Genomic DNA, 22679 nt, shown 5'->3' on the forward strand with positions numbered 1-22679 from the left:
AGTGCAGCAGCGCTTGGCAGTGGCGGGCCTTCACGCTGCTGCTGAGGCGGGGGGTTTGGCCAGGTGTGCCGGAGGATGGCAGAGGATCGGAGGAACCTGCTGCAGTTCCCCTGACCCTGCGGGGTGGCACCACCCACTGTGTTGCTGCTGTGCCCGCTGCTGCTCTCCCATCCTCACCCCCTTCCACCAAGCTGACCCAGTGGACAGTGAAGGACAGGTAGCGGCCTGTCCCGAAGCGGCTGCTCCAGGAGTCCATGGTGACGTGGACCCTTTCACCAACCGCGTGCTCCAGCCCTCGCTCCACATTGGCCATCACAAAGCGGTGCAGTGCAGGAATGGCCTTGCGGGCGAAGAAGTGTCTGCTGGGGAGCTGCCAGTCTGGGGCTGCACAAGCAAGCAGCGCACGCATGTCGCTCCCCTCCTGCACGAGCGTGTACGACAGGAGTTGGGAGCACATGGCCCGTGCCAGCAAGCCGTTCAGCTGCCGCACGCGACGGCTGCTGGGAGGCAGATCCCTAACCACCCCCTGGAAGGACTCGCTCAAAAGGCTCTGGCGTGGCCTTTTGCTTGCACGGGAATCAGCAGACACAGCAGAGGAGGCCACTGAGGACTGGCTGCCAGAACAGGCCTCAGTGTCGGCGGCAGGAGTTGCAGAGGGGGGAGGAGCAGTGCGTTTCCACACTCCTGCTGGTGCTGCTGGAGGATCAGGAGGGCGGGTGGCTGCTGTTGCTGCTGCTGCTGCTGCTGCTGAAGGCTGTGCAGTGATGGGTGTGGTGCCACTGCCAGCACCAGATGCCTTCAGCCTCTGGAACTCCTCATGCTGGTGGAAATGTTTAGCAGCAAGGTGGTTGATGAGCGAGCTGGTGCTGAACTTTAAGGGGTCTGCACCTCTGCTCAACTTCCGCTGACAGTGGTTGCAAGTGGCGTACTTGCTGTCCACAGTGGGCATGGTGAAAAATCGCCAGATTGGTGACACAAACAACCCCCTACGGCCTGGAACCGCTGCTGCCTGTCTCCCTGTGGTGGTTGGGGGGGGGGGGGGCTTGGGTGCGGCTGGTGGTGGTACTGGCAGATGCTGCTGCTGCTGCTGCTGCTGCTGCTGCTGAGCCTTAGACACCAGCAGGCTGTGGGACCTGCCTACTGCTGCCAATGCTTGCAATGATGCGCCTCCTTGCAAGGCCCACAAGCGCATCCTCCTCCTCCTCCTCAGAGCTGCTGATGACGACATCCCCTGGAGCTGGTGGCACCCAGTCTTTGTCTGTCACCGTGTCATCATCATCCTCCCCCTCCTGAAACATGTCCTGCTGGGATGATGACCCCCCAAACTCCTCTCCTGATGCATGGATGGGCTGCTTGACTGTCGCCACAGTCTTGCTGTCCAATCCCTCCTCCCCCAAAGTGCCCATCAGCATCTCCTCCTCAAGATCGCCAACAACAGCAGACAATTTACTCATGATGCCTGGGGTCAAAAGACTGCTGAATGACAGGTCGGCGAATGACGGTGAACTGGCCTCCTCCCCAGGCCCTGCTGGGCGGCTGCTGCGAACAGGGGTGGTGGTGGTGGTGGTGAGGGTGGAGGCCTCGGATGCAGAGCTGATGGCGGGCTGCTCCACCTCCATCATCAGTTGCACCACAGTGTCTGCATCCTTTTCCTCAATGGGACGTTTCCAACCCGGCTGGAGGAAAATCGGAGCAGGTGCTACACGCTGCTGCTGCTGTGTCTCTGCAGCGTGAGTTGCAGATGCTCCTGCTGGGTGGCGCCCAAGGCATCCACGGCCAGTGGCTATAGGAGGAATGTTAGCCACTGACGCTGCTGCTGCGGAACTGTGCATGGTGGCGCGGCCGCGGCTTGCCACAATGCTGCTCCCTCTCCTCCTGATTCCCTTGCTGCCCTTCCCCTTGCCCAAACCGCGCTGGCTGCCACTTCCAGACATCTTAGATGTTTTGGGCGTAAACACAAAAGTTTTTTAAAAGGGCGGGTGAAAAGTGGGGTACTTTAATGGAGTGGGTTGGTGGGTGAGGTGACACTAATCACTAAGTGATTAGATCGCTAACTGATTAGTACAGTACAAATACAAAATACAATAATCGGTAATCAGTAAGTGTGAACAGTGAACAGTGAGTGTGTCCCCTAGTACACTAACTAGAAAATACAATAATCAGTAGTAATCACTCAGATTCAGTAGAAGGAAATAGAGTGTGTGTACACTACAGACAGTGAGTGCACGCACGCGCACACACGTGCAGGAGCTAGCCTATGAACAGTGACTGAGTGAGTGTCCCTAGTACAGTAAGTAAGTAGTAACAGTCAGGAAGTACAACTAGAAATTACAATAATCAGTAGTAATCACAAGGAAATAGAGTGTGTGTACACTACAGGCAGTGAGTGCACGCACGCGCACACACGCGCACACACGCGCAGGAGCTAGCCTATGAACAGTGACTGAGTGAGTGTCCCTAGTACAGTAAGTAAGTAGTAACAGTCAGGAAGTACAACTAGAAATTACAATAATCAGTAGTAATCACAAGGAACACAACAATAACAATAACAATAATATTTATATAGCGCTTTTCTCCCTGGGGACTCAAAGCGCTGTGACCCTGCATTATGCAGTCTCAAAGGCTAGGGAAAGGAGGTGAGTTTTTAGCCTTTTTTTAAAGCTGTCCAGAGAAGGAGCCTCTCGTACTGATTGTGGAAGTGAGTTCCATAGAGTAGGGGCTGCATAGGAAAAGGCCCGAGCACCAAATGTTAAGTGTATCCTGGGAATAACCAGCTTCATCTTGTTGGCAGAGTGTGTGTACAGTGTGTACAGTACACTACAGACAGTGAGTGCACGCACGCGCACACACGCACAGGAGCTAGCCTATGAACAGTGACTGAGGGCTCTTTCACATCAGAGCTTGCGTTGGAGAACGCTCAAAGCATGCGTTTTGTTGTATGCCTTTTAATGCGTTTTGATATGCGTTGCACTGCAGTGAGTGTGTGTTTTTAATCCGTTTTCAATCCGTTACAGCACATAGAAAAACGCAGGTAATTTTTTTTTCTTTTAGTTTTCAACTTTCTACATTGTTCCTCTGTTGCATTCTGGGACTGATTGCCTGCGTTAACGGATTGAAAATGCGCATAGTGTGCGTTTTACATTGACTAACATTGTAACGCATAAAGCTAGCGTTGGCTGAAAAACTGCGCCTGGGTGCAGTGTAACGCAACGCACAAAAAGGCTGCGTTATATGTGAAAGCTAAAATGAAAGTCTATGGACTTTCATTTCACCTTGGGTAACGCAAACTTTACCCTTTGCGTTGAAACGCAGAAAATCTGCCCTAATGTGAAAGAGCCCTCAGTGAGTGTCCCTAGTACAGTAAGTAAGTAGTAACAGTCAGGAAGTACAACTAGAAATTACAATAATCAGATTCAGTAGTAATCACAAGGAATTAGACAGTGCACGCGCACACACACGCAGGAGCTAGCCTATGAACAGTGACTGAGTGTCCCTCCCTAGTACAGTAAGTAGTAACAGTAAGTACAACTAGAAATTACAATAATCAGTAATCAGAAGGAAATAGAGTGTGTGTACAGTGCACGCACACACACACGGTCACACGCAGGAGCTATGAACAAACAGTTACAGTGAGTGTCCTAGTACAGTTATATAACTACAATACAAAATACAATCACTCAGTACTAGTAAAGGACAGCAGAAATAGATGAGAAATAAACTAACAGAGGACAGGAGAGAACAGCTGAGCTGCCCACAGGCAGGCCCTGAGGCCTAAAGTTGTGTAAGCTTGCCTGCAGCAGCTGGCTCTCTAGTAACACAAAAGCTACTAACTAAAATACAATGTCTATCTAACTAACAACAATATAGGTGTATATAGGAGGTGTATGTGAGCAAAAACGCTAGGTGAATGACCACAATAAAGCTCTTGCTAAGCCAAAGCACAAAGGAGCAGATCTCTCTCTGTACAAAGTCAGGCAAGGACGGAAAAACCTAACATGGCGGCCGCTATTTATAGGGTAGGGGCTGGCCAGGGTCCCCCTCTGTGATTGGCTGCCGTCAGAGGGCCTGGGAGCCCTCTGATTGGCTCTGAGGACATCAATCTGGGCTATGACGCTATTCGAGCTCGGTATTCGAGCTCGAATAGCGCTGTTAGCTCGAATAGCGCGAATAGTGGATGGGCTATTCGAGTTTACTCGAATAGCCCATTCGAATAGCTCCAGCTATTCGGAGCTCGAATACCGAGCTCGAATAGCTGAAAAAGAGCTCGAATATTCAAGCTACTCGAATATTCGAGCTCTGTTGAGCACCACTGATGACACTCTCTGCACTTTAACTATTACCCTGCTGGAACAACTGTGGCCAGTTTTAACAACTTCTCTCTTTTACAGTGTACCTCAATAGTTAAAATGCATTATATTTCTAGCTCAGTATATATCTACTGATATTTATTAGGTTGTCAGGCTTTTATTATGTTATAATCATTGCTGCAAATGTTTCATTGCTTCCATTCATATGAGAGTGGTGGCTGCCATATTTATTTCCATTTAAACAATACCAGTTGCATTGAAATCGTGCTGATCTTTCCGGTCACTAGGGTCTAAATCACACACCTGAAACAAGCATGCAGCTAATCTTATCAGATGTGTCATAGACATCTGATCTGCAAACTTGTTCAGGGTCTATAGCTACATACACACGGAGGACAACTGTCCCCCGTTGCATGAAGACAAGGGAGCATCCCCTGGCCGGATGCTTCATTCACTTTCCTTTGTCTCCTGTCGCCGGTGATTGGCCACGTCAATCGCCTGGCGACAGCTCTGACTGGCGACGGTTCGTGGCGCGCGCCTCATACACACGGGGGACCTGTCGCCAGGGATGCTCGCATAGCACTTTTTAAAATCCGAATTGATCCGGATCCGGATATCTAGATATCCGGATCCCGTTCGGATATCCGAATCTGTCCTTTTAGAAATCCGCGTGAACACGAATATCCGGACGCATTATCTGCGGATATCTGACCTATTCGTATATTTGGATAGACAAACCGGAAGTGCCCTTTAAAATGCTTTAAAAAAGTTTTTGAACATTAAAAACACTTCCTTCCTTCCTCTCTCTCTCTCTGATCTTGTCTTTCGGGGATTTCGGTAGCCTACTCCTGGGCCTTTCTTGTAGTTGAAAAGATGAGTGAACTGTGACACCACAGTTAAAAAATAAACCAGCAAAGCTTCCCCATATTGGAGCATTGACTAACCAGCAAGCTCATGGTGACCCAGAACTCATTGGGGTGTGTAAGGGACTACAATGGTCCTAAAAGCCCCCTTACTAAGATGTTAAGAAAAACAAAAGTTTGCTTTCCTAAAACAGAAAGAATTTGCGATAATTCAGGTTGGAGTGAGCTCGAGATGTCTCCCAGGCACCACTGCTGAATATATGCAAATTAACCATTGTACCCTTAGAAGCTAAACACACCTCCAGAACCGCTGGAATGCAATGATGTGTCAGCTTGTTAATATGTACAGAGCCATAATAATCCAACATGCATACAGACTGTTTCGGATTGTTTGATCCTCATCAGTGCATGGCATGGATTAATTTGGCTCTATGGAGTAGGGCTTGTAAATCCGAGAGGCACAGACTAACCAGCAAGCTCATGGTGACCCAGAACTCATTGGGGTGTGTAAGGGACTACAATGGTCCTAAAAGCCCCCTTACTAAGATGTTAAGAAAAACAAAAGTTTGCTTTCCTAAAACAGAAAGAATTTGTGATAATTCAGGTTGGAGTGAGCTCGAGATGTCTCCCAGGCACCACTGCTGAATATATGCAAATTAACCATTGTACCCTTAGAAGCTAAACACACCTCCAGAACCGCTGGAATGCAATGATGTGTCAGCTTGTTAATATGTACAGAGCCATAATAATCCAACATGCATACAGACTGTTTCAGATTGTTTGATCCTCATCAGTGCATGGCATGGATTAATTTGGCTCTATGGAGTAGGGCTTGTAAATCCGAGAGGCACAGACTAACCAGCAAGCTCATGGTGACCCAGAACTCATTGGGGTGTGTAAGGGACTACAATGGTCCTAAAAGCCCCCTTACTAAGATGTTAAGAAAAACAAAAGTTTGCTTTCCTAAAAATATTGGAGCATTGTATTTGGTAAAGTCTTAAGACAATGTGTTGTAAGCCACACGTAAGCTTTAGGTTAGCAGGAAGGGTTGCATGGCCACCTAGTTTTTCATCCTTTCCACCCTTGCCCTGGAATCTTCCAGACTTCAAATTGCTGTCCTTTGCTGTGTGTGTTACACCAGCATCATCCAGGGGGGCACATGATCTTTCTGATTCTGAAGTCTTGAATTGAAGCCTGTAAGCAGTATTACCATGTGTCCCACTGCTTTCATCTAGCAAAATAGGCAAATAAGCAAGTTCATTTTTTTCTTGGGTATATCATCACAATGGTACATGCTAGGCTGGCTTCAGCGTGTAGTGCTGTTGGTGGTATAGTGGTGAGCATAGCTGCCTTCCAAGCAGTTGACCTGGGTTTGATTCCTGGCTAATGTATGTGAGCTTGCTTTTGACAGCCTACAAATCCCTGGAAGACAAGATGAGAGAGAGAGAGAAGGAGGTGGTGCTGGTCCTCCTCCTTTTTGCCACTGAACTAGTAATCGGATTTGGATATCTGGTAGAAATCTGCCGATATCCGGAGCATGCATCAAACTATCCACAGATAGTTATCCGGATTTAGGCCCAACTATCTGGAATCCGAATCCGTCCGTATAGCGTAAAAATGGTTGGATATCCGGGTTACCTGGATATCTGAAATCCGGATGAGCATCCCTGCCTGTCGCCGCAACGTGCACGTGCCACGTGTTTGTGGCGACAGTTGTGCCCCGTGTGTATGGGCCATATGGCTTAGGAAGGAATCACACTTGTCTTTCAGTTTTCAGCTCGCCTTTTTCTGCGTACATTTTCTGCACACCAAGTGTGTTTCTATACAGAAAAACACGTGTGTTTTTTTCACAACAGATAATGTAATTGATACAGAAAACTGACACAAAATGTGCAGAATTATCATGCAGAATGTCAGTTTTTTTCTGTGAAAGAAAAACACATTCAAGGAGCCCATACACTCAGCCGATTTCTGGCCGATTGATCGATCAAAATCGATTGACCAATTGACCGATTTCGATCGATCTGGCAGGCTGGAAAATCTAGGTCGATCTGTTGAGATTGCTTATCATTTTGCATTGGCCCTAATGGAAATCTGATGGCAAAAAAATGCCATCAGATCGATTTTCAATAGATTTCAAAATGAAATCTATTGGAAATCTGTTCCTAGTAAAAAATGTTCCTAAACACATCAGATAGATCAGAAATCTATCTGATGATCTATCTGCTGCTAATCTAATGAGTGTATGGCCACAAAGGTGGCCATACACTTATAGATTTGCAGCAGATTCCACCATCAGATAGATTTCTGGCAGATGCCTGTCAAGTCCAATCTGACAGGAATCTATCTGATGTGTGTGCCACACACTAGGAACAGATTTCCAATAGATTTCAGAATTAAATCTATTGGAAATCGATCTAAATGCATTATTGGACCATTAGATCCATTGCAACTATATGGGCCATCTATCTGCTGCCAGCAACAGATCGACCTAGATTTTCCATCCTGTCAGATAGATCAAATCGATTGAAATCAATCAAAATTGGCCGCAAATCGATCGACTGGGGAATTTGAATGATTTCTGATCTATCGTTCGATGGCTGAAATCAGCCAGTGTACGGGCCCCTTAAGTGTGAACTAGCCCTTTGATTAACATGAGTTCTTCCGTGCAGAAAACGCGTATGAAAACAGTTAAGTATGCTCCCTGCCTTAAAGTATTAGAGGCAGAGGATCAGAAGGATAGCCTCATTTATTTCATAGTGACTGTTACATTCTGGTATGTGTGTGTGTGTTCTGAATGCATGAAGGGGTTACCCTGTCCAAAAAGGTTAGGCAGGATGCTGTTGATTGTGTGTGTGTGTGTGGGGGGGGGGGGCGCAATTTTAGTATTTGCCATGGGTGCTGTCTTACCTAGATACGCCACTGGAATCTGGTATCAACTGGTCCAGGTCAGCGAGTCAGGTCTCATGCTCCATGCTTACAAGGCAGTGTGAACCAAATGATTGGGGCTGTTTGCTACTGGGAATTCTGGTGGGGGGATATTGTAAATAGCTGTATTTCTGTTACACTGTACACTGTTCCTACTTTCTGATGAGGCCCTTCAGGGTGAAACATGTCAAAGTTGTGTCACTGTATATATTTGCACTCTATGTATGTCTTTCCCAGTATGTTGTTTGAGCAACTGCTGTGAGTAGTATTGCACAGGATCTGAGGTGGTTGATAACATTGCCCCTCGGACTTATCTAATTGCCCAGTTGTATAACGCTCTCCTTCTCCCACCTGTGTGCTGGATAGCTACACCCCTCCCTGAGACGTATACACGGGAAGGTGGGGGATCAGCAAGGACCCCAGCACACCAGTGTGGTTCACACCAGTACCTCCCATATAACCCGATTGGGGATTTTTTTTTATTTTAATATCGATACATTGCTTGTTGCTACTTGAGCAAACATGTTTATCTTTGTACTGCATAGGGCTGTCCATAGGACCCTATATATTATATTTTTAAAACCTATCAACAACCATAATCTGACTTAAAGTGAACCAAGCACCTTTTTTATCATTCAGGACATTTCTATAGCACATGAAAAATGCATGCCGACAATCTGTTTCATTATTAAAATAAACTTTCATTTTACTTTGTATTTTACATTCAAAGTAGATTAATTACCCTGTTTCAGCAGGGCTGCCCGGCCGTCCCCGGCCGCAGAGCTTTCAGGTTCCTAATTGTTTTATTTGGCTAATTACCAAGAGGTAAACAATGCTATTAGACAACAAAGGGAGTTAGTAATTAGGACTGTTTCTTCAAAGACCTAGTTTGTGTCAATGTGTCAAGATAGCATCTCTGACTTCTGTAAATAAGGAATGTGAGAAGGGGAGGGGGGAACATGGCAGCTTCTATGCCAGGAGAGATTCCATTGAAAGAGAATGTGCTCAGTTCCCTTTAATATAACCCTGATGATAGTGGCAAATGTTTGTTTAGCTTTGTTTGTATTATATACATGAGATAAACACTGACAAAATTACCACACACTATTAGTACACTGCAGTAGGCACTATTTTCCCTAGACATGCCAGTGTTTGGGTCACATGCAGCTGAGGCAGCACAGGCTTTTGTAATAAATCTTTGTTGGTTGCAATTGGCAGCAACACTACACCTTTGTTCGACACCATATCACAGGAAGTGTGATAACTTGACTCTCATCACAGCAACAGCATAGGAGATAGAACTTCTTAGACGTCTTCAAAGTTTCAGAAGTTTATTCAGTAAACAGATATACAAATGCTTATCTCTACATGCTCGTTACACCTTAGCGAAGCAATTGGTCTGTAGTAAGTCCTCTTTTCGTTACAGGCTCTTGGTCTATTCCTTTTTAAGGAAAGACCAGACTTTCTCTTATGTTACATCTATACTACGTTGCACTTAGGCCTACAGTGGCTTGCAAAAGTATTTGGCCCCCTTGAAGTTTTCCACATTTTGTCATATTACTGCCACAAACATGAATCGATTTTATTGACTAAATAAAGAGCACCTGTGTGTAATCTAATGTCAGTACAAATACATCTGCTCTGTGACGGCCTCAGAGGTTGTCTAAGAGATTATTGGGAGCAACAACACCATGAAGTCCAAAGAACACACCAGACAGGTCAGGGATAAAGTTATTGAGAAATGAGAAATTTAAAGCAGGCTTAGGCTACAAAAAGATTTCCAAAGCCTTGAGCATCCCACGGAGCACTGTTCAAGTGATCATTCAGAAATGGAAGTAGTATGGCACAACTGTAAACCTACCAAGACAAGGCCGTCCGCCTAAACTCACAGGCCGAACAAGGAGAGCGCTGATCAGAAATGCAGTCAAGAGGCCCATGGTGACTCTGGACGAGCTGCAGAGATCTACAGCTCAGGTGGGGGAATCTGTCCATAGGGCATCTATTAGTCATGCACTGCACAAAGTTGGCCTTTATGGAAGAGTGGCATGAAGAAAGCTATTGTTAACAGAAAAGCATAAGAAGTCCCGTTTGCAGTTTGCCACAAGCCATGTGGGGGACAAAGCAAACATGTGGAAAAAGGTGCTCTGGTCAGATGAGACCAAAATGGAACTTTTTGGCCAAAATGCAAAATGCTCATTAGCTCTTCTTATACTAATTCTAAAGAGTTAAATGTGACATCATCTGAGCAGGGACGGATCAATACCTCATCACCTGCTAGTAGCTGATATCATGACAAGCACCGTCTTTACTGCGCATGCCTTGTAAAATTCCATTTTCCAAGGAACTGTCACCTTGTTCTGAAGAGCCATTGTTTTAATGTACTTGTGAGAATATTTTCATAACAATGACTCATGTTTATCTTGTTCATCACCAGCTGGTCTGACCTCTGCACTGGATATATCTGATACAGCCTTGGGAGTTCTAGTACAAAGTTCTACTGAAAATCAGAACTGTCTTTATTTATCTCTAAGGGCTCGTTTCCACTAGTGCGGCGTGCGTCTCGCAGACGCACGCCGGCACTTACCGGGTGGGCGGGATCGCAGGCGAATCCCATGAGCCGTGCCATGCACGGCTATGGGATTCGCAGCCTCCGCCGCGAATTCTGCGGGGGGTTCCGGCCGAATCGCTCCTGCAAGCGATTCGGCCGTGGCGCCGCTATCCCCTATGGCAGAGTTTCCCCGTGCGATACCGGTGGAAACCGCGATAGTGGAAACGGGCCCTAAGAGAAATTTTCCTTAAAGGGCGATTCTGCACATCAAGTCTTTTAACTAACTCAGTTAAAGTAACTGTGCCCTACGAATTCAAGCATGTAATACTTAAATTCTAACAGCTTTCAATTAATAGAAATGTACATGCATGTGCCCAATTCTCTATGCAGTTCAGTGGAGCTGATTGTGGCTAATTATGTGAGTGTAACTTTTTTTTTGCATATCACATGCGCATCCTGAGTCCAAATGAGGCCATCCATCAGCTTTCTAGAATATTCAGTGAACAAAGCAAAATCAAAGCAGGATTGGAAAATTTAATTCAAATATTTATTTGGAAAATTCATTTCACGTGAGAGACCAGTTCATTCTAAATTGACACAAATATAATTATGACAATGTCCGCAATAAAAACGTGTTCTGGCTAATGCTTTTCGCAAAAAATTATGTTTTCCAGACAAAACTTGCAGAAAGAGCTGCCGAAAAGCTAAAGGAGGAACATGACAGTATATATGTTGTGGGGTCTACTGCAGTTATATTATGTAAGTAAACATGAATGCAGATTGTTACACAAAACATGTTTTCGGACACGTAAAAGGTTATTCCAATTCAATGCAATAATCTGTGGCCTCAATTCACTATATGCCAGTAAAATTACCATGCAGGCACAGTGCATGGCAATTTTTACAGGTATTTTCATTAGAGATGGCCCAAATGGTTCGCTGGTGAGCAGTATTCGTTGAATACCGGATATTCGCACTCGCCACGAGTGGCGAGCACAAGGTGCTATTCGACCAACCCCCATACGTCATCATTGGACTAAATTTTGACCCCTTACATCACAATCAGCAGGCACATGGCAACCAATCAGCCTGCACTCCCTCACAGACCCAACCGCCCCCTATAATAATGCTGTAGCGCCCGCCATTTGTCCATCTGTCTTCGTCTTGTGACAAAGTCAATACCCAGGAGGTAATCGATTTGTCCCAGGTTGTGTTGGATGGGAGGTACATTCCACCTGGGATCATACGCTACGTCCAGTAGCAGCTCTGGAATCAAAGGTTTTGGCTGTCTGTCACATGGACAGAAGTTAAAAACCTTACTTGGGTCCGGAGCTGACCAGATGCAGAGTGGGCGGGCGCATCTGGTCGCCAGATCCTGGGTGGATCGATTGCTCTGTGTATGTGGGCTTCTGCTGGAGTCAGGCTCACAAAGGGTTAACAGAGTAGCTTTGAAAGGCTGAGGAAGGGAGGAGGAGAGAGAGAGGGTGTGACCAGCAAGCTCTGACAGTCTGCAGAGAAAAGACTTCAGGTTTGTTTTCAGGAAGCTGGTTTGCTCTGGAGAGAGAGTGCAGGCTGTATGTGGATGTAGCAAGACAGACTGGATCGCTAATGAATGTAACGGGCCTCTTAGTGGATACCACCTCCAGTGGCACCCTGCCTCCCAGAATCATTAAGACACCAGTATCAATGCAATATATTTATTCCTCACAGACCAACGTGATCTAATAGGGTGAAGTAAGCAATAGAAAATAAAGCACTAATCAAACACTTGTTAACTCAGCAAGTTCATAACAATAAAAGTAATATGCTTCACACATTCAAAGTGCATCAAAAGTGTATGTCCAAAGTAGCCACCTCCTGCGCCCCTCCAGTGTCACTCTAAACAAGTGTACACTAGACTGGCGCAGAACGCACCGCAGCAAAGGGACAAGCTTAAGAAACTGTAATCAACACACGGTAGTAACCTTATTTAACTACCGACTGGCCAGTGGGTTATAATGCAGTTCTCCACTCGGGGTACCCCTTTAAGGAACGTTATGTGCACAGTTGGGCTCCTTGTGAAGAAACTGCAGCAGCAGGTAGACTCCTGATGCACTCAGCAATAACAGCATAGATGCCAGTGATGCGAGAGAGAGAGAGGGGACAGGTTAACCAGGCTACAGTTCAGAATGGCAGGCCATGGCAAACAGTCCTGACATACGCTGTACACAGTTTGTTGTAAGAGGAGTGGTATGACTCCCAAACCTCTCAGCCAGGTTAATGCCCCTCTATCACTGCAAAGATAGTTCCTACCATGAGGTGCAGGGCCAGTCCCTGATAATGGTCACTCAGCAGGTGTAGAACTCACAGGCCAGAAGTTTTGAGGAGACTGAGATTCATAAACTTTGTAATCCAGCTAAAATGGTTCCTACTGAAGTCCACACGGCTTGTACAATCCAGACTCCACCAACCATACAGGTTCACACAGTTCTGGTCCGGCAGCTGTATCCTTTCACCAAGATCCAGCAGCAAGATTCAGCTGAGGGTGCAGCAATCTGTGTCACAGGATCCCTTCTTCACAGTCAGCAATCAAATGGAAGCCAGTCTGATGGATTTAGGCCTGAAAATTCAGTCTCAGCAGTAACTCTAGACCTCTCTCCCAGGCTCCAGACACACCAGCCACACCTCAGCTCCCAGCAGCCTCTGCTCACTCCAGCCTCTCTTCCAGAATTCTCTGCAGTCTTAAAGGAACTATGCCCTCTAAAGGTAGCAGTATATAACATAACAATAACAGCACATTATATGGTGTTACATTCTCCCCCACTTGAAAAGCTTGGGTCCTCCCAAGTACGGAAAGTTACACAACTTTTCTTTAATTTACAGACATACACATACCTAAATAGTCTGGATATACTGACCATAACTAAAGGGAACCCACCAACTAGCACTAGGTACTTTGGCTCCACAGGGAGACAGGGTGCCACATGAAAGACTTGTGTTCATGGTTTTGGGAACATGGGCGTTGATCTCTCGGTGTGAAGCACATACCCTCTCTTCACTGCAGTTCCCCAAAGAGTCATAAGTTAATCTTTTAGGAGCTCTAATTTGTCGAGGCTCCCTTCGCTCCAATGGACTTTCTTGGACATTTTCTTCCTGAACTTCTTGTTCTATTATTGTATGACTTTCTGGTTCTTTATCCAAAATATCTACTGGTTGCAATTCTTCCTCAACTTTGTCTGAAAGAAGAGTACCATCTGTATCACTTTCAGTCACCAGTGTAACAACCTAATGTGTTAGCAGTGAAAATTATCTGATTACTAGTGATCTGCAGTATCACCAATAATACAGATGCTATATCTGATTATTTGGTGATCTGCAGAATCACCAATAATGCAAATATAGTTACAACAGTGTGACGGGGTCACAGACTAATGCACACGAGTGTAGTGATTGGTGCAGACAGTATATACTGATAGAACCTCAGCGAAACCTCAAGAGACACGAGAAGCTTGCTGATGGAACTACAGCAGTAACCTCACCAGTGGCGAGGGCCCACTGGTGAGTAGGAAGGTCAGACAGATCAGGTAGGCAACAGACGGGCAGATACGGTACAAAATCGGTAGACAAAATCAGAGTGAGGGTAAGCAGTAGTCGGCAATGAAAATCAGATAGGCAGAGTACAGAATCAGAAGGCAAGCTCAGGGTAAAGTTCAGGCAGAGATCGGCAACGGAAGTCAGATGAGTGAAGGTACAGAATCACCAGGCAGAGAGAGTAGTCAGAAACGAGCAAAGGGTCATACACAGATAAATACAATATAAATGCTAACTAAGGATAGATGTATATCGCAGAACCTGCATATACATCTATCTCAGCAGGAACCTGACTAGGTCTGAGCGCTAACACGATGTATTCGCAACAACAGATGGCGAGCTACTGAATGCCCATGTCTTTTATGCCAGGAAGGGGATCCCAGCGCTGCCCAGCCAATCAGCGGCGAGGCGCACCTCCCGTGATGTCAGCCAACCCACAGGTCAGCTGATGCGTCTACGGGACGCATATATGTCTCGCCACTGACCGCGCGCACGCGTAGACCTAAGGCCGTGTGCGGGTGAGAGCCCCTCGCGTGGCGGGGATGGTGGCGGCCGTTATGCTGCTCTCCGTGACCGCCGCATCCCCGCCGCTTGTTACAGTACCCCCCCCCCCCCCTTGAGGCGTGGACTCCGGAAACGTTTTACATGGTTTCTCCGGATGTAAATCATGAAACCTACGTCTCAATTCCTCCGCATGAAGACGATGGCCGGTACCCACGATATCTCCTCAGGCCCATACCCTTTCCAGTGGACCAGATACTGCACTGAATTCCGAACCCAGCGAGAATCGAGAATCTCCTCAATCTCGTATTCAGGCTCTCCATCAATCACCACGGGGGGGGGGGGTGGGATCCACATGCACAGCAGCAAGACACGTGGAATGTCTTCATACCTTTCATACTTGAAGGTAAAGCCACAACATAAGTCACCCTATTCATCCTCTTAGCCACAGGGTATGGGCCGATGTACCTGGGACCCAACTTGGCTGAAGGCTGTTTAAGGGTGATATGGCGTGTGGAAATCCACACATAATCACCGGGCTCAAACTCCCATTCCAATGAACGTCTTTTATCAGCCTGTCTTTTCGGAACTTCTTGGTGTAATTGCCTTCTTAAAACAGAAGGAAATTTGCAAAAATTCTGAACTTCAAACGCCTTTTCCAAATTATTTTTAACCACTGTCCATATTTCCTTCAAAGACCGCTGCCATGCTTCCAATGCTGGAAACGGGGAGGTCACCACCGGTAGAGGAGAGAATTTCGGTGATCTCCCTGTGACCACCTGAAAAGGCGAAAAGCCAGAGGACCCACTTTTAAGGTTGTTATGTGCGAATTCCGCGAAAGGGAGAAATTGTACCCATTCATGCAGGACATCCGACACATAACACCGTAAGAATTGTTCAAGAGCCTGATTGACTCTTTCAGTCTGCCCGTTAGTCTGCGGATGGTACCCTGAAGAAAACGAAAGTTCCATGCCCAGATGATGACAGAATGCTCGCCAAAACTGTGACACGAACTGCACACCCCTGTCTGACACCACATTCTCTGGAATCCCATGTAGATGGAAGATGTGGTGTACAAACAGGTCCGCCAATTCCTGAGCAGATGGGAGTCCCTCCAGCGGAACGAAGTGGGCCATCTTGCTAAAGCGGTCCACCACCACCCAAACGACCGTTTTTCCCCCAGACCTGGGAAGTTCTCCGACGAAGTCCATGGACAAATGGGTCCATGGCTCATCAGGCAGGGGCAGAGGTTGTAGGGTACGATTTGCTCCTGGCACAAACAGAGCAGGCCCTCACAAACTCCCTGCAGTCTAGACACATAGATGGCCACCAGACAGATCTGGGCAGTAGTTCCAGTGCCCTTGCATAACCTGGGTTTCCTGCGACTGTGGAACTTCTCCAGAACCTGGAGTCTTAGATGTAAAGGTACAAAGAAGACTCCCTCAGGTTTCCCTTCTGGAAAGTCATGTTGAAAAGACCCCAGGGTAGACCTCAGGTTTTCCCTACTCTCTGTGGTGGCCAAAACCACATTATCAGGCAGAATCATCACTGGTTCTGAGGATGGAGCGGATTCAGGTTCGAAACACCTGGACAAGGCGTCGGCCTTGACATTTCTGTTCCCAGGTTTGTACGTGATGATAAATCTAGAGAAAAATAAGGACCAACTAGCTTGCCGGGGGTTGAGTCTCTTAGCCCCCTCAATGTACTCTAGATTTTTGTGGTCCGTATACACTGTGATAACATGTTCAGCACCCTCCAACCAGTGACGCCATTCTTCAAAAGCCAATTCAATGGCCAAAAGTTCCCGGTTCCCGATGTCATAATTCTTCATAATTTACGGGAGAAGAAGGCACAAGGATGTAACCGGCCCTGAAAACTTGAATGTTGAGACAACACTGCTCCTACCCCTATCTCAGATGCGTCCACTTCGACAATGAATGGACAAGTGACGTCAACATGACGGAGGATAGGGACAGAACAAAACAATTTTCTAGTAGAGAAAAAGCAGACTGGGCCTCACTGGACCAATTGTAAGTGTCAGCCCCCAACGGGTTGAGGCCAATCCAAGACTGCTGATACTTTTTTAGGATCCATGGTCAGACCGGAAGTGGAAATTATATACCCCAGAAATGGTACCTCAGTCACCTCAAAGATGCATTTCATAAGCTTAGCATAGAGATTATTCAGCCTGAGTTTTGTCAAGACATATCTGACATGATCCTTGTGTTCCGCCAAGCTCCTAGAATAAATCAAAATGTCATCAAGGTATACCAGAATGAAATGACCCAAGACTTCTCTAAAAATCTCGTTTACGAGTTCCTGGAAGACGGCTGGGGCATTGCACAGCCTGAAGGGCATAACAAGGTATTCGTAATGCCCATCGGGTGTGTTGAAGGCCGCCTTCCATTCATCACCCTTTCAAATATGAACAAGGTTGTATGCCCCTCGTAAGTCCAATTTAGAGAACACACTGACATTAGTAATCTGGGAGAACAGGTCGTCAATCAAAGGTAGGGGATAGCGTTTTTTTATGATGATTTTATTGAGTTCTCTGTTATCAATACAGGGCCGCAATCCCCCATCCTTTTTCTGTACGAAAAATAACCCAGCCCCTGCAGGGGACTTACACGGACGGATAAAACCTTTGGCCAGATTCTCTTTAATGTAATCTTTCATAGCAGATTTCTCAGGGCCAGAAAAATTATAGATGTGACCTCTAGGGGGCATGGTACCAGGCCTCAATTCAATAGGGCAGTCAAAACTCCGATGAGGAGGGAGTTTATCTGCCGCTTTGGGACAAAAAACATCGGAGAACTCGGAATATTGAGGTGATACCCCTTCTATGTGAATCTGGGTAGCGCAAACAGAAACTCTCTCCATACAATAATGATGGCAATAAGGAGACCAGCTTAACAGTTGGCCAGAGCTCCAATCTATCTGAGGAGAGTGTTTCTGTAACCAAGGCATCCCCAGAATCACTGTAGAGGTGGCCATCTTTAACACAAAGAACTGAATCTCTTCTCTGTGAAGCACCCCCACATGGCAAGGGAAAATAGGAGTCTGAGAAAGGGGGCGGCTATCCTGTAAAGGAGAGTCGTCCACTGCAGTAACACAAATTTGTCTGTCCAACGGCAGATTGGGAATACCCCATTTACGTGCAAATTCGACATCCATAAAATTGGCTACAGAGCCAGAGTCTATGAATTCTTGGGTATGTATGACTTGACCGCCCCACAAAATAGAAAGAGGCAATAGTAATCTTTTGTCTGGTAGAGGTAAAACTGGCTCGCCTAGGGTAGTACATCCAAAGAAATAGGAGAGGAAGCAGCAATAGGAACAGTCTTGACAGAGCCTCTGGATCTACTCTGCTTTTGGTAGCGAACTCTACGATCAATTTTGACCGCTAAAAGAATAGCTTCGTCCAGCGTTTTGGGCTCAGGGTGACTTAACATAAAGTCAGCGATAGAATCTGATAAGCTTGACAGGAAACAATCAAGTAGAGCAAACTGTCCCCATCTAGCTGACACAGCCCAATGTCTAAACTCTGCCGCATAATTCTTCACTGTGTTGTGACCCGGCCGGAGAGTTTTTAACTTTCTCTCAGCAGTAGCAGAAATATCAGGGTCATCATAAATAATGGCCATAGCGTCAAAGAACCCCTGAACAGATGCTAAAGCCTCATGACCCTCGGGTAAACTGTAGGTCCAGGTCTGAGAGTCTCCAGACAGCAAGGTTTTAATGAAGGTGATCCTCTGCTGTTCTGTACCAGAAGATAGAGGCTTAAGCCTTAAGCTCAAAAAAAGAAAGACAACGATTCTTGAAATTTCTGAAATCAGACCGATGCCCTGAGAATTTCTCTGGAGGAGGTATTCTTGGTTCCATAACCTGAGGGGATGGCACTGGTGTATTGGGATTCTGCAAGGCCCGAACAGCTTCAGACAACTGATTGATCTGTCTCTGTTGTGCGCTGACCGTGGCCGTCAGACTGTTTACGGCCGTGGTCAAAGCTTGGACCTGAGTACACAGTGCCTCCATAATTTTGGTCTGTTGTTATGTAACAACCTAATGTGTTAGCAGTGAAAATGATCTGATTTACTAGTGATCTGCAGTATCACCAATAATACAGATACTATATCGGATTATTTGGTGATCTGCAGAATCACCAATAATGGAAATATAGTTACAATGGTGTGACGGGGTCACAGACTAATGCACACGAGTGTAGTGATTGGTGCAGACAGTATATACTGATAGAACCTCAGCGAAACCTCAGGAGACATGAGAAGCTTGCTGATGGAACTACAGCAGTAACCTCACCAGTGGCGAGGGCCCACTGGTGAGTAGGAAGGTCAGACAGATCAGGTAGGCAACATATGGGCAGATACGGTACAAAATCGGTAGACAAAATCAGAGTGAGGGTAAGCAGTAGTCGGCAATGAAAATCAGATAGGCAGAGTACAGAATCAGAAGGCAAGCTCAGGGTAAAGTTCAGGCAGAGATCGGCAACGGAAGTCAGATGAGTGAAGGTACAGAATCACCAGGCAGAGAGAGTAGTCAGAAACGAGCAAAGGGTCATACACAGATAAATACAATATAAATGCTAACTAAGGATAGATGTATATCGCAGAAACTGCATATACATCTATCTCAGCAGGAACCTGACTAGGTCTGAGCGCTAACACGATGTATTCGCAAAAAACAGACAGCGAGCTACTGAATGCCCATGTCTTTTATGCCAGGAAGGGGATCCCAGCGCCGCCCAGCCAATCAGCGGCGAGGCGCACCACCCGTGACGTCAGCCGACCCACAGGTATATGTCTCGCCGCTGACCTGATATATGAAGTTCTATTTTTATATAATGAACTTAAAGTAGATATATCTTAATCAATCAAGCTTGGCAGTTATCCCCAAAACTTGCAAATGCATTTGAATAGTAATTCTTACTGATTGTATTTGAAATATAGCATAGAAAAAAGTTATCTAAAAACTTAAAAAAACTGCTGAAGTGTGAAAATGACACATCTTTAACTTTTATGTTTCAATAATTTTTATTCACAAATTTTCCTTATAAACAAACAAGGGTTGGTAAGCGTCAGTGACAATATAATCAGTGATGAAACATTGTATACATATGTCATTACAGTCCTAATATATTACTTGTAATTGTTCCAAAACTTCTGGTTTTGTTAGTCTGGATTGGAGCTGAGGGGTATGTTTTACGCCGAGAGCTATAACATAACCCTGTATATAAAGGGGGGAGAGGGAAGTTAACAGGGGGAGGTAAGAGAAGGGGAGAGGTAGGGGGAAGGAGAGGGAGGTGGATGAAGGGAAGGGTAAAGTAGGGAATAGGGGAAGAAGAGGGAAAGAGATCTTTAACTTTTATATAAGCTATTGTCAATAAATTTTCACCAAGAATAATTGCATATTACCTCTCTGATGAATCTTTCAAAATCGCGTCTGTGAGAAGACAGGTTTTTGGCCTGGAATGTTTCAATTAGCCAAGATATCAGGCAATGATGAAATATACAGGCTGAAAACTCTCTTTTATAGAGATTTTCTCCCCAGAAATAACATAAGGGGACTTCCAAACTTTTTTTAAATTAGTACATATAACTTAATGTTGTTTTTTATAACATTTCTAAAAATACATGTACATGACTTCACTTTTATTTTTTAGATGGGGATTTCTAGATGCCCCTTGTGCTTATAAGTGGTAATAGCAGGCACAAGGCTTAAAGAGGAACTGAACCAAAAAAAAGTCACTAAATTGAGCCTCCTCATCCCTTTGAACAACAACAACAACAAATAACATTTGTAAAGCGCTTTTCTCCCGTGGGACTCAAAGCGCATAAGCATGGCTCAGACCATCGTGGTACAGAGGAAGACATTTTATAAATCTGGAAATGTCAGGCTAAACAGGTGGCTTTTCAGTCTGGATTTGAATAGCTCCAGGGATGGTGCTGTCTTTACTGGGTGTGGTAGGGAGTTCCAGAGAGTAGGGGCAGCATGGCAGAAGGCTCTATCTCCAGATTTTTTGAGGTGCACTCTGGGAGTGACCAAGTTTACAGAACTTGCTGATCTGAGGTTGTGAGAGGTGTGGTGCAGCTTCAGCAAGTCCTTCATGTATCCAGGGCCTAGACTGTGCAGGGATTTGAATGTCAGCAGTCCAATCTTGAAGAGTATTCTCCATTCTACTGGTAGCCAGTGCAGTGAGCGAAGGATCGGTGTAATATGACAGTGGCGAGGCTGGTTTGTTAGCAATCTGGCAGCAGAATTCTGCACTAATTGCAGGCGACGCAGGTCCTTTTTGGGGAGGCCAACATAAAGGGCATTGCAGTAGTCCAGACGTGATGTGATGAAGGTGTGGACTAGGGTTGGAAGATCCTCTGGGGGAATCAGATGTTTAATCTTTGCAATGTTCTTCAGATGAAAGAAGGAGGATTTAACTACAGATGAAATTTGGTTTCTGAAACTCAATTCCCCATCGATTAGCACGCCAAGGCTGCGCACAAAGTTGGAGCTGTTTATGTCTGAATTCCCAATCCTGATTGGTGTTGCTTTAGGATAGAGCTGTTTTGATGGCGGGCACTGGCTTTGGACAAACAGGACCTCAGTTTTGTCAGCATTCAGTTTCAACCAGTTATCATTCATCCATGCCTGTAGCTCAGCTAAGCAAGAGTTTATTTTTGGGGTAGGGTCTGTTCCACCAGGTTTGAAGGACAGGTATAGCTGTGTGTCATCGGCGTAGCAGTGGTACGTCAGGCTATGTCGTTGGATAAGTGTGCCGAGTGGCAACATGTAGATTGCAAACAGCAGAGGGGATAGGATTGATCCTTGTGGCACTCCGAATTGTAGAGGTGCAGGTTTGGACATTATGGGTCCTAGGGATACTCTCTGTGTTCTGTCAGTCAGGAATGATCTGAACCACTGGAGGACTGATCCACTGATGCCACAGTACTCCTGCAGTCTGTTAAGCAGGATTTCATGGTCAACTGTATCAAAAGCCGCTGAGAGATCCAACAGGATTAGGATGGAGCATTCCCCTCTGTCCCTTGCCATGAGCAGATCGTTGCAGACTTGGATGAGGGCTGTTTCACAGCTGTGGTGTTTCTTAAAGCCAGATTGTAGAGGGTCCAGGATGTTGTTTACTGACAGCCAGGTTTCAAGTTGCAGATAGACAGCCTTTTCAATAACTTTACCTAAGAAGGGGAGGTTGGAGACAGGTCTGTAGCTGCTCATAGCATCTGGATCCATGGAAGGTTTTTTTAAGAAGGGGCTTGATGATTCCTTCTTTTAGAGAGGTAGGAAACCTCCCTGCTTGTAGAGAGCAATTTACTATTTTGTGAAATGCTGGACCAAGCAGGTCAGGGCATTTCAGCATATGTTTAGTTGGTCCAGGGTCCAGGTCGCAGGTTGTCTGGCGGAGGCGACGGAGGATGTCTGAGATCTCTTCCTCACTAATACTTTTGAAGTCAGTCCAGGGTGTTAGGTTGTTTTTGCAGCTATTTCCAGGAGTTGCATGAGTCTTGGGTGCTGTGGATTGAATGAGAGACCGAATGGAGGATACTTTGTCAGCAAAGTAGCACGCAAATTTCTCACATAGCTCCTTTGAGGGAGTTATAGTAGGTTTTAGACAGGATGGATTACATAGTCTATCAACTGTGCGGAATAGTTGGGCTGGTCTGTTGGCGGCCTTTGCGATCTCCTGTGATAGGTAGAAGGATTTTTTCTTGGTGATTGCATTTTGGTAGTTTTCCAGGTGAGAGACAAGGGTGTGTTTATCTTTTGAATTCTGGGATTTTCGCCACTTCCTTTCTAGTCTGCGCACTTCTTTCTTCATGTCCTTTAGTGAGCTGTCAAACCACCGTGCATGGTGAAGTGGTGTAGACTGTTTGAAATGAATGATTAGACACAAAACACTTGAGAAGGGCAATATAAAAGTAGACATATTTGTGCAATACA

General features: G+C 45.9%; 1 protein-coding gene across 1 annotated transcript in view; it reads left to right on the top strand.

Moving 5' to 3' along the window:
* Positions 1-22679, top strand: part of LOC137526134 (carboxypeptidase O-like) — a 967352-nt gene that overhangs the window by 672825 nt on the left and 271848 nt on the right. Inside the window, exon 9 of the mRNA XM_068247353.1 lies at positions 11321-11405. Within this exon, the coding sequence (XP_068103454.1) occupies positions 11321-11405 (85 nt within the window). The remainder of the gene's footprint in view (positions 1-11320; positions 11406-22679) is intronic.

The sequence above is a fragment of the Hyperolius riggenbachi genome, chromosome 7, assembly GCF_040937935.1.
Source record: "Hyperolius riggenbachi isolate aHypRig1 chromosome 7, aHypRig1.pri, whole genome shotgun sequence".
NCBI lineage: Eukaryota > Metazoa > Chordata > Amphibia > Anura > Hyperoliidae > Hyperolius > Hyperolius riggenbachi.